At 30.4% G+C, this 12,785-nt stretch overlaps 1 protein-coding gene across 1 annotated transcript in view; it reads left to right on the forward strand.

The window, feature by feature from the left end:
* LOC144849194 (vesicular glutamate transporter 1-like) overlaps positions 1-12,575 on the forward strand; it is a 55,037-nt gene extending 42,462 nt beyond the window's left edge. Inside the window, exons 6-12 of the mRNA XM_078706235.1 lie at positions 3,813-3,899; positions 5,167-5,300; positions 7,331-7,480; positions 8,220-8,352; positions 9,129-9,239; positions 11,165-11,292; positions 11,846-12,575. Of these exons, the coding sequence (XP_078562361.1) occupies positions 3,813-3,899; positions 5,167-5,300; positions 7,331-7,480; positions 8,220-8,352; positions 9,129-9,239; positions 11,165-11,292; positions 11,846-12,169 (1,067 nt within the window). The 3' untranslated portion in view covers positions 12,170-12,575. The remainder of the gene's footprint in view (positions 1-3,812; positions 3,900-5,166; positions 5,301-7,330; positions 7,481-8,219; positions 8,353-9,128; positions 9,240-11,164; positions 11,293-11,845) is intronic.
* The last annotated feature ends 210 nt before the right edge of the window (positions 12,576-12,785 follow it).

Consider the following 12,785-nt stretch of genomic DNA (forward strand, 5'->3'; position numbering starts at 1 on the left):
TATAAATTACCTAGCATTTGTTTTCAACTACCCATTCTGTCCGATATGTAAACACTTTTTCAAGTGCATATCTATTTTATCATTTTTTGTGCAATGTGCCATTCCACGGATAACTTAAATACTTTTTATGTCAGGTTTGAAAAAAGTGACTTTCGGATTTACGGGAAAAACAAAATAAAAATATTATGGGCTCAATCAGAGAAGAAGGAAATAACAATATCCTAATTAATATAACTGATGTGGAACAAACCCTAAAAAAAGTCAAGTCAAAGAAAGCCACAGGGCCAGATCAAATCTCAGAGAAAGTTCTGAAGACCTGTTATTTTCAATTAAAGTATATTTTTCATTACCTATTTCAGTGGTCGGTTGATGTGTCGTGTTCCAAAACTTTGGAAGTCTGCTATTATCACACCGATTCCAAAAAATGATAAATGTACTGTTTGCAATGACTATAGGCCAGTGGCATTAACAGCTATCCCCATGAAATGTTTTGAGAAAATTATAAAAAATATATTAAATAATGAGACAAAGGGTATGATTGATATAGCAACCAATTTGCTTATAGGGAAAAAAGGGGCGTGGTTGACGCAGTTATGACACTCACGCAAAAGGTGTATGGTCATCTTGAATATCCAAATAACTATGCTAGAATATTATTTTTAGATTTTTCTGCAGCGTTCAATACAATTCAGCCTCATTTACTTACAAATAAATAATTAAATTAGGAATAAATCCACGATTAAATCTCTGGATTTCTGATTTCTTAAATGAAAGAACACAGATTGTTAAGTTTAGGGGTAGCGTATCTAAGCAGTTAACTTGTAATACAGGTGCACCACAGGGATGCGTTCTCTCACCCTTACTTTTTTCATTATATTCTGATATTTATAGTGATATTGTTCCAAGTAAATCATTTAATGTTAAGTTTGCAGATGATACCTGCCTAGTTGGTTTAATTTCAAATAATAATACATCCCTGTTTAATGAATATGTTGAACAATTTGTAGTCTGGTGTAAACAAAATTTTCTTGAACTAAATGCCAAAAAAACTAAAGAGGTTATTGTCGATTTTAGAAGGAAAAATAAAACTAATCATGTAAATATTGAAATTGATAATGAAATTGTTGAAATAGTAGAAAGTCATAAGTACTTGGGATTAATAATTGATAATAAACTAAATTGGGAGAGCAACACTAAAGAACTCCGTACCAAGGCTAATAAGAGAATGTACTTTATATACAAAATGAAACGGTTTAATGTTAGTTCTCATCTCATTCATATGTTTTATTCCTCTGTTGTTCAATCAATCATTTCTTATTGTATTATTGTTTGGTTTTCTCATATCAATGTAAACAGTAAAAGTCAAATTCAGAGATTAGTAAATAAGGCCAGTAGAGTTATCGGCGTAGAAGTGAAACCTTTAGATAAAATGTTTAATACATTCATACTTCAGAAATTTGACACAATTATGCAAGACCCATCACACCCATTACATTCGGACATCATTATAAGTAGATCAGGAAGGGTTAGAAAAAATATCCACAAACCGTTTCAGATTTTCACCGTACATAGCATGCAATTTATTTAACAAAAACTTTTCAAGATAGTCACTTGTATCATTTGTATTTATTTATATAGTTATCACATCGTATTATTTATTCTACTCAGATACAAAACATATCTCGAAATTGTTAACAATTTTGACAATAAAGTTATGTTGTATCTTGTATCCACATTTTGGAGATATTTTAGTTCGACTAGGATATATATTTCTCCATTTTCATCTATAAATATAGTATTTCCCAATAATGTAATTTTTGCATTAAAAATTATTTTCATATTTTCTATTGTTCAACCAAAATTGGACGTCTTTCCAAAATGATATTACTTTTTTGCATTTCCAAAAAAGATGTTGCAAACACGCTGGCTCTTCCTTACAAGTATCGCATAATTCAGAATCTTTATTTAATTTATGTAGTAAAACATTTGTAGTCAAGAACATATTTAATGTTTTGTACTGAAAAATTTCAGTCTTGTGTCTATTGTACTTCTGTATGTTAATTTATATAACGTATACATACTTGACTTGTAAATTGTTGATGCATAATAGCAATGTATAAAATTGAAGATATATATATATATATATATAAATCCAAAGGCAAATTACTGAAAAAATGACAATGCTGTGGGTATCAGTGGCTGGATCTCAATGGAGATACAAAAAAAAAGCGAAAAGCTAAATCAAAACGATAAAGTAAACAGCCAGAAAATATATATATATAAACACATTAGGCAATGAACATTAATTCGAAACCGCCCGGTGATATACTGAAATTTAATTAATTAATTTTGAAACGATAAAGATGAGGAAATCTGTGAGAATGAGAAAAAGTCGCCCCAACCGAGACTCGAACTCGGACCGCCTGCTTGATATGCAGATGTCCTAACCATTAATATATTACAAACAGCTAAATAAAAAAGCACTTGTCACACATAATTTCCGATGACGAATAACAGTAATGATTAACCTTCCCCTAAAGTGAACAGAATGCCTGTATTATCAATATCAAATAAAAGCCGACAGTTCCAATGGGTATCCATGTAGTACTTCAGCTGTACAACTTGATACAACTTCGTATAAATAAAACCTCAGTTATTATATAAAAATATTTATGCATAGTTAAGGAATACGGAAAACAATTTATATTGAATACATTGACATTCACACAAAAATACCATTACAATCGTGAAATTAAAGAATTCATTCAAGCCACAGGCATGTAAAGAACGCCGACGATAAAAATGTGTAATGTACAAATCAGGTGAGAAATAGAAACGTGTAATCTAAAACGATAAATCACTTTCATTTAAAATCACGATTTAGTTAGGCCTATCAATACCGGAATTTAACATGAGTAACTGTAATGTAATTTCACGGAACTATTGTATATAGTTATTTGATGTAATATTACAATGCTCTGGTAGGTCGGTGGCTAGTTTTTTTTCTCTAAACAAGTTCCGGAAGTTTGAGAATTTGTAAAGAACTTACGCATTATTTCACTGATCAGAGCTACCAATTCAGTTATTACACGACGTATTGTTTGTGTTTATTTTAGACAATAAGAAATATTTTCTTCTGAGCAACTTTCCTTTGAGATTCTCAACAGGTTTTTTTTTATCATATTTCTTTTAGTCATTTCCTTTCAGATATCGTATAGGCATTCAATTCATTTGGCCAGTCATTTAGATTTTTACTATAGTTTTGATGTTGTGCTAGTTTATTTAAATGTTTGTATATGATGTATTGTGTGGTTCTCAATTTTTGGTGTTATTTTATGCTATCTTTTTAAAACATTTTAAATATTTTAAGTACCTTTTAATAATGTAAAAAATTGTCACAATTCAGTTTTTCTGTGAAGGTGATTTTAATAAATATACCATTATGAATTAACAGTATATCAATCCCTTTTACTAAAAGGGTTCTCCTGACCGATGCCAATGAAGGCCAATTTTATTCTGTAATTGAGACTTTGCATTATGGCGTGTACCTCAATGGACCCACAGTACTGCACATGACGCCGAACCTAAACTGACTCAAACTTCAATTTATATTTTGTGTTTGTAATATGCCTACGATTTTATTTTGGAATTTAAACAATTACCGGTTTGGTATTCAGATCAATGTTGCTTATATTAAACATCGGCTTTTAATAAATTATCTATTAAAACACGCTATAAAATAGATAACACATTGCAGTATTCTGATGAATTTTAAAAATTAATAATTAATCGTGATTTTTGTTTTATTACAGGATCTTACGCTGGGGCAGTCGTTGGTATGCCGTTAGCGGGCGTACTTGTAGAATACGCAGGATGGCCAAGCCCTTTCTATTTCTTCGGTACGTAATTCAGATGTATAATTATTATCTCACAATCCAAATATTTCCAATTAAGCAAAATCATCACCATTTTATACTTCAGGAACATTAAATAAAATCAATTTTTCATGAAACATTTTATATTGGCGTTTTTATTTTCAGATGAACAGAAAAGTTAATTTCCTATAAACAGTTATATACGCCTATGTCATTTATTGTGTTTTGATCTTTGCAAGTAAAATATATTGAGAAACATCATAGTGAAAATAATGACATATAGATCAATTTAACTAAGATCTATAATTATTAAACTCGATAAAAAAAAACAATCCTTCTAAATGAACAGTTTCTCTCTCCAGTGAATAAATTTTCTTTTTAAAAAAGTGCCTTATTTAAATTGAACATCTATAACCAAATATATGAATATATATATACGTGATAATAATTTGGAATCAACCATCTGAAAATGTTATCCAAAATAATACTCTTGGCAAAAAAAAAAAGAGATTTTGGCTAAATGCATTGCTATAAGAATGAACACGTTTACTAGATCAACAACCTTTGCAAATGCATCGTTCATTTTTTTAAATCAAGGATGTTCTTAATCAATTTGCCACAATCCATATTAGGATTGAATATATCGTTTAAGATATATTATGGTGTTTATAAAGGTAGATGTATTGTAGATGTATGTAGAAGCTAACTTTTCTTGAAAGTAACATTTGTAATACTTGAAATAGTCTAAATTCCAGGCAGTTCGTTGGCTTACTTCATACTTGAAATAAATGATAATTTACAAGTTGTAAGGTTATTTTTAAACAAAAACCAATTACGAATTACCTTTGGAATGCAAAGTGTAATTGGACAAGATAAATAAAGACATTAATACTTACCTTTTGAATGAAACTAATTTATTTGGTGTAAAAATGCAACAAAAACTGAAAATATTTTGATAAAAAAATACATTGGTAGTAAAAAAAAAGTATGTAAAATACATTTCATTTATGAAAATACAAAATTCTGATTTGTTTTTGTTGTGTGGGCCTATATTGTATCAGTGATACTTTTTTAATTTATTATGTTAGTAAACGGCTGTTAATTGTTACCGTTTTATTCTATCGAAAAGAACACACTCTTGAGTTGTGATTTAGATGAGCAAAATCATTTTAAAATGTTATTTCGATGTAGACCATGTATTATATATTTATTATAGGAGGAATGTGTATATTAACCTGATAGCTCTCGTCTCCTCCACAGACAATCCTTAACTTGTTTCAATTGTTTTTAGGTGCAATGGGTATCACATGGGCCATTGTGTTTATTGTAATTAGCCATGACAGTCCATCCTCTCACCCTACTATTACATTACAAGAAAAGAATTACATCTTGGAGAGTATAGGCGAACGAGCCACAAGTACAAAGGTTTGTTTAATTTTATTTCTATTTTTCAAATTCTTTATTTTCGCTAGACAAAAATCGGGTTGATTTCAAAAAAGGGATATACAGTACCGGTACTGATCCATGAACTTGGTGGAAATGCCGATGAATCTAGACCTATAGGAAAATGATGACCAAAATAAGAAACACATTTGTTCTTAGTACAACACATACATTCCATTAAAACGCATTTCTATCACTTTCTTGCTAACGTTTCTAAGTTACTAGTTATGTGTTTGCCCTTTGTTCCAAAGAAAATGTTTACATAAAATTGCTCAAAATGTGATGATAAAAAATTATTATTCTACATTTATATTATATTTTTATATAGATAACAGTATACTTTTATTAGGAGGTCCGACCACAAAAAATAAATAAATGAAAGGTGGCAGCCTTCTGTATCATAATATAATTAATTTGCAATAATTCAATAACCAATAAATCAATAATTACTTATAAAAGCTACTACTGCTGGTATATACAATGAGAATAATTAGAGGAAATTAATATTATTTTACTTAAAGATGTATTGTCCTCCAAAAACATGAACAAATATTACTATTCTATTCTTTGCTTTAAATTAAATAATTTTCAGGTAAAACATTTTTTTCGATTCAATTTTTGTTCAAAGTGGGAAAAAAGCATATTTAGGGGGACAATACATCTTTAAATAAGAGTAAATAATATCATGTTCATGGTTAGGCATACAACCGGTAGTATAGGTAAAGTACTACAATAATACTTTTCAAAAATGTACTTTATTGTATTCGGATATAATATAACTTCAGACGGAAGTATGTGGAAAATGTTCCGAAGAAAGTTATGTGTTATTGGGGAAAAGAAGGCATTAAAGGGAATAAGTGCGATATATTTCTTACAATTTGCAAACATTGTTATAGCCCGTTCATCAATTCTTAATGCCAAGGTGAATTGAGTATACATTACGTTGAAACAATCTTGGAAGTCTTCAGTACATTAAGATATTTCATATCTATCTTCAAATCAGTATTTTTATGATAGGACACGACAGACATGGATATGAAGTGATATCTTGGAGATTATAAATAAAAAGCTAACCATCTCTCGAGAATGATAACGCCAGTTAACAATTTATGGCGGTTTGGTGTTCGTCATACAGTTATTCCCACATCAACTGCTCGATGATACTTTAATCGACATTCCGATGATTTTCTATTTCAACGTAAACTTTATTTCTATTTTCAACAATAAAGAATCAGATACTGTATTATCAAGACTGAGAGAGTATCAACGATTTGGGCTTTCACTTTTTGAAGGCTATACAGTTTTGTCTCTAGACTGAAACAATAGGTTTCTACAGCAGGTATTATTATATAAGACAGAAATTTCAGAAAATACTTGCTTCGACGGTCATGCATCAAAACTGAGTATTAGGTTGTAATTGTAAACAGTTAGGCCTAGTAGATAGTGGGTTTGAATAATAATATATAATAAAACAAAACAATGTTAATTGTCATTTGTTCATAAAATAATTCCACGTTTAGGTTAATATTATTCTGACAGTGAATGTCAGTGCCCCTGCTGTAAAAGTAAAGGTATTTGCACTGAAGTTCAGTCAGGAATGTCAAAATTCGTATCGTATCTCTCCGAGTGTAGTAAGTAAACCGGCTCCTAAAAGTTCATAAAACTCTGATGGGAAACTGATGACAAAGCAATCCGTGTTTAGCCATTACAACTTCTAGTTCTAAATACTTTTCCAATTATTGAATATATCCATGGATGCTGAAACCTACGGGGATACTTCAACTGGAATATAATTTTGAGCAGAAAAAAAACAAACTGATTGAGACAAAATGTAAAATGAAAGCCTTCCGGCTGAAGCAAACGGTATCAGAATCACTAATCCACTTCTATGAAAATCCACTAGTCAGAAATTTATTGGGAATACTATGTTTTTATTTATCATCTATCTGACCATGCCTACTGGCATTATCTTTCATTGGTATTATTATTAATGTAATGTTTATTTTTTACAGTTCAGTACGACTCCTTGGTCAAGTTTCTTTACATCAATGCCTGTCTATGCTATAATCGTAGCAAATTTTGCAAGAAGCTGGACTTTTTATTTATTTCTAACTGGTCAACCATCTTATTTAGAGGAAGTATTTCATTACGAAATATCAAAGGTACTTTGGTTTTATAGAGAAATACTGTATATAACGTTCTTCTTATGAAGTGTCGAACTCTTCTAGCTAATACATTATAGCACGCACACCACATTCATGAATGCAAACTAAAGTATCGTATTCATTTGTAATAAGCTGGTTGATAAATGCCATATATATTGACGAAAAGGGCAACAAACCCTTCTTTTCAAACTTCAGTAATCGATTGATTAATAAAAGATTGAAAGGAAAAATGTGAGTGTAATAATGAAACAGACGAGCGTCTATTTCAGGTTGACTCGACTGACCCAATGAGACTGTAAGTCTCTGCCAATGTATAATGATTGATTTACGACCACCGACTACTAAATTATAAGAATGTAAAATTCGTATTTATTTATCACTGATGTATTCTTAATGAGAAAAAAGATCAAGTCTATTCTTAATTTTATAATACAACGTGCTTGCTACTGACTGCTGAATAAATGATTGGATTGATAGGTAATTATAGACAAAGTCATCAATAAAACATGCTTTGCATAAAACAAGAATATATGGAATTTAATACAAGACACGTTGTTTTTTTTCTTGTATTTTGTTTTTAAATTATAGCTTGATTGTACATTCGTTTTAAACCCATATTTAACAATATGCAAATGTATACGAAGGAAAACAATATATTAATGGAAAACGAACGAGCAAATTGAATACTTTTCAATAATAATTATTAATTGTTTTCAATCGTATTGATATTTAATAGGTTGGTGTATTATCAGCTTTGCCTCACCTGGTAATGGCTATCATTGTTCCTCTGGGCGGTCAACTAGCTGATTTCCTTCGACGTCGACAATTGATGACAACGACCACCGTGCGCAAACTGTTTAACTGTGGTGGTAAGCCTTTGAAATCATTTGATACAAAAATTATCTCCTAACTATTCGAATTGCGTTAGTCATTTTTTTGATCTATAGTTCGCTTACATATAATATTACTAATTATATATAAAGAAAATAAAGTAGTAACAGTCTCAAATTTGCATTTTCGTGGATCCTTAGTACATTTCTTTAATTATTCATAACATTATTATATTATGAATTAATATCTTTTTATCAAATACATTGGGTTTTAAAAGAAACGGAACAATGACTGGTTTATAAACGTTTTATAAAGCACTTAAAAAATATTTTCATTAAGTTTAAAAGGTATAGTCTGTCTTTCAAGTAGCCGACTATACATGTCAAATTGGATGAAGTTTTTGATTATGGATTCCGTATACGTAAAACCTTGATTTCTGAGTTGTGGATGGTACTTTATTCACGATAAAATTTATTGTCAAATGTATTTATTTGAAAATACCATTTGTTGTTATACTTAAGAAATGACATAGCTTAAGTAGATTTTTGTAATAGTATTATTATAAATTCAACATATTCATTAAAATATATATGTATACAAGTACGAGTATTTTGATCAGAGTATTTTAGATTTTTATATTTCATACATAAAATAAAAGACAGAAGGAATTAAAACAAAATTGCCAACATTACTATATACCTCAACACAAAAGAAAAAAGGCACCACATCTCACCACACCCACATTTACACCAAATTTACAATTTTCATGAATATTTTCAGAATTTGTAATGCGGTAACGTATTTTATAATTCAGGTTTTGGTGGTGAGGCATTATTTCTTCTTATTACTGCATATGCAAGAGGCGCCAAAATGGCTATCATTTGTATGACAATAGCTGTCGGCTCAAGTGGCTTTGCAATTTCAGGTAAGAATTGTTATTAAATTGACCCGATTTTAATAACCAAATTACAGTTTCTAATTGTAATGCCTATATATTATTATTTTATACATAAAACAATCATACGTAACTGATTATTCACTTCAGACTCAATGTAGTTAGGCCTCATCGATCCTTTCCTATATGACCGACATGCCCACTTTTTAGGTGGTTTCACATGCAAGTACAAAACGATAGCACACAGCTAAATAAGTTTGCATTACAATAACAAAATATATATACTATATAATATTACAATACAACTCAAATAAACTTAACACACAAAACTTAAAATACAATTCAAAAGTTAAATTAATGAAATAGGAATAATAAAATATAATACTAAAAATAAAAAATAAGTTATCTGCACTGCTCAATTGATTATTTTTTACATTAAATAGGTGGCATTCAGGTTTTTTTTTATAATATAGGGAATCGCTAAATGTTTTTATCGATTAGTGCTCATTCTAGGTAATGTAAATCTGTTGGGGTTACGTAATCTAGATACATTGTCTCTTTAAGCAGGCAACATATTACGATGTCTCTCTCTGACTTGAGGATTCAGGCTTCTCCAAATAATATTAATTTTTCTCTACGTTCAGAAAAACTGGTGGGTTTTAGCCGATTAAGGGCAGTATAATACCTCTCATTGTCCTTATTTGGTAATGATAGAGTGCCAAACTACGCATGCATACTCAATCAGTGGTCGAATATAGAGTTGATCAATATTTAACATGTCACAAATTGGTGCATTATAGCCCTTGAGTGCATAAAGAAGAAACATTCTTCTACTTGCTCTAGAAATAATACCTTTAATTTGGATATCCCTACCTATGTTGTCTTGTAACTGAAGACCTAACAATTACATATTGTAAACAGTATCAATTTTTCACAACTTATAGTAACTTATTGGGGGTAATGTATTTAGGATTTCATAAAGTTACATTGAGATTGCTTGAGTATAGCATGTCATTTTTTGTAAACCAACTAATTCGTCATTGACTTCGATATGTCATCAACAAATTTCCAACGATTCTCAGTGGTGTTTCCCGAATAATTTACTGGACAGAAGGGTAGTTAAATAGAGTATGTTGTGAAACTACATATAGAAAACAGTACTATGATGATGCTTTAGGTAGAGTGTTCCTGTCAGGCCACATACACTTTCCCATCCTGGCAATTTTATATTCAAAATTCAAATTCAAAATAAACATTCCTTTCCTTCAATTGCAGAATAGAAACATAATCAAGAATAACAATGAAACGTAATAATACGGTTTAAAAAAAAGAAAATTTAACGTACAAATCATAACTTTCATCAGAGAATCATTGAATTAAACCCGAGTCTTTCTCTATGACATTAAGTATTCTAACCACTCGGTTTTAATAGAGCAATCCTAAATTATGCTTTACATAACTGTATTATAATTAGAAGCAAATCTTGTTTCTACCGCAAATTGCAGTAGATGAAAATTGATCGATTGGTTTGCTTCTAATCTTCAGAAATATTTCTAAATGTATCTTTTCCAATGCATAATTAAATTGCTGTATGTCAACTGTTTTATTTTTTAATGGTGTTTGTTTAAATATTGATAACGTGCGTCATCAAACGTCATTAATACTCAATGGAAAACAGCTGACGGGTAAATAATTTGCACACAAATTTAATATGATTATAATGAAATAAAAAGTGCTAAATTTTACGGAGTTAAACAACAGAAATATACTATACCTTTAATATCTTACGAAACTCCCAGTCTGTGCTGTATTATACCTTGTCCTTGGGGTAAAAGGCATTTTCACTAGGTTTCAAACTAATGTATAAAGTGACATGTACACAATATTGGATGTGTATCATTTTTCAAGCCGATTGGAACTCAATATGATCTGGTTTTTTATTTGTTTTATTACAGGTTTCAATGTTAATCATCTTGATATTGCACCACGCTACGCCAGTATTCTGATGGGAATAACCAATTCGGCAGGCACACTTGCTGGTATTCTCTGCCCATTAATTACTACCAATATCACGTCCGAAAAGGTAGGCTTATATTGTAATAATATAAAGTAAATTTCTGTAGGCTTAAATTTGTGATAAAAATGTTGCAATAAGGATAATACAGTATATATAAGTTCCTTATTATCTTTACAGAGAGAATCAAATTACAAATTTATAGTCATCTAAGTTCTTTCTAACTGTCAAAACTTAATGCTTTTGCTACAGGGCTACCTTTCTCGTTTCATCCATATAAAGACTACAGTAATTTCCTGCAATTGCCACAAGAAAAAAGATAAATTAATTACAAGTTATTTTCCAATCAACCGTAAGGTTCAACTCTCATGGGAAATTGATATGTCTGCCATCTATAGCATTCACATTATAATCTTGACTAATGCTTTAAAAATGAAATTTAATTGTCACAATTGACATGCAAATGACAAAGGTTTATATACATCAGTTGAAATTTATAACCAACAAAAATGAAAACATTGGAGAGATTGTTAAAGAATAATAGAGGAGGTTCCTTTATATGATCTAAAAGCTCAATTTTAATCTATTAACACACTATGGTATGGTATTATTAATTTCACAGACACCCGAGGAATGGGAGAAAGTGTTTCTAATTGCTGCCATCATACATTTTGTAGGCGTTATATTTTATGGTATGTTTGCATCTGGTGAGAAACAGCCGTGGGCAGACTACCCGAAAGTTGCCGACTTCTCTTCCACGAATGGTACAGATACACTCAAGGGATACGGTGCGATGACGGACATCAGTACTACAACATTTGGAACATCTATACACAACTCAAATTATGGGGAAGGTACTCCGAATGGTGTCTATCCCACAACAAAGGAAGAATCAGTGCAACCTACAGCCAATGAAAATGAAGAACACCTTGTAGAATCAGATTAACCCGCCACTAACATACACGCCCGTAGATACTGCATTCCAGAAATTAACAATGGCGAAATACATATTTAAATTTAGAAACAAAGATTATGTTTTCACTATGTTAGTGAATTTAGATAAGCACAATTTGTTTTGTTTTTTTCATTAGCATTCTCAGGGGCATATTTAGAAATCAAAGAATGTCGCGGGGAAGAGTGGTTGAAAAATAGTAAAATTTGTAACTTTGAGAACGGAGAACCAGGATCCCTTTGGAACGGAAATGTATGATTTCCCGTGAAGCCATAAGACTTATACAAACATCATCGCTCATGTTCATCTAAGAAAATTGTTATATCTAAACTAAGTATGAAGTCTCCCTTTTTTGAAGTTCAATTTATGGATATAAAATAAGAACGTTATTTTTATATAATTTCTTTAGAAAGCCTAAACAACATAAATAAAAAGGAATTCTTGTTACTCGTGTAATAATTCGATTTTGTTTGCGTCTGTTTGGGAAGTTGCTAAATGATGAATTTACAAACTCGGTGGTTTAGGAGTATGAACACCATGGATAGTGTGTCTTTTTTAGGTATAGGTTCCATCAGACAGCAACTTTTTATAGTATAAAGCATTATCAAGT

The sequence above is a fragment of the Antedon bifida genome, chromosome 7, assembly GCF_963402885.1.
Source record: "Antedon bifida chromosome 7, ecAntBifi1.1, whole genome shotgun sequence".
Lineage (NCBI taxonomy): Eukaryota > Metazoa > Echinodermata > Crinoidea > Comatulida > Antedonidae > Antedon > Antedon bifida.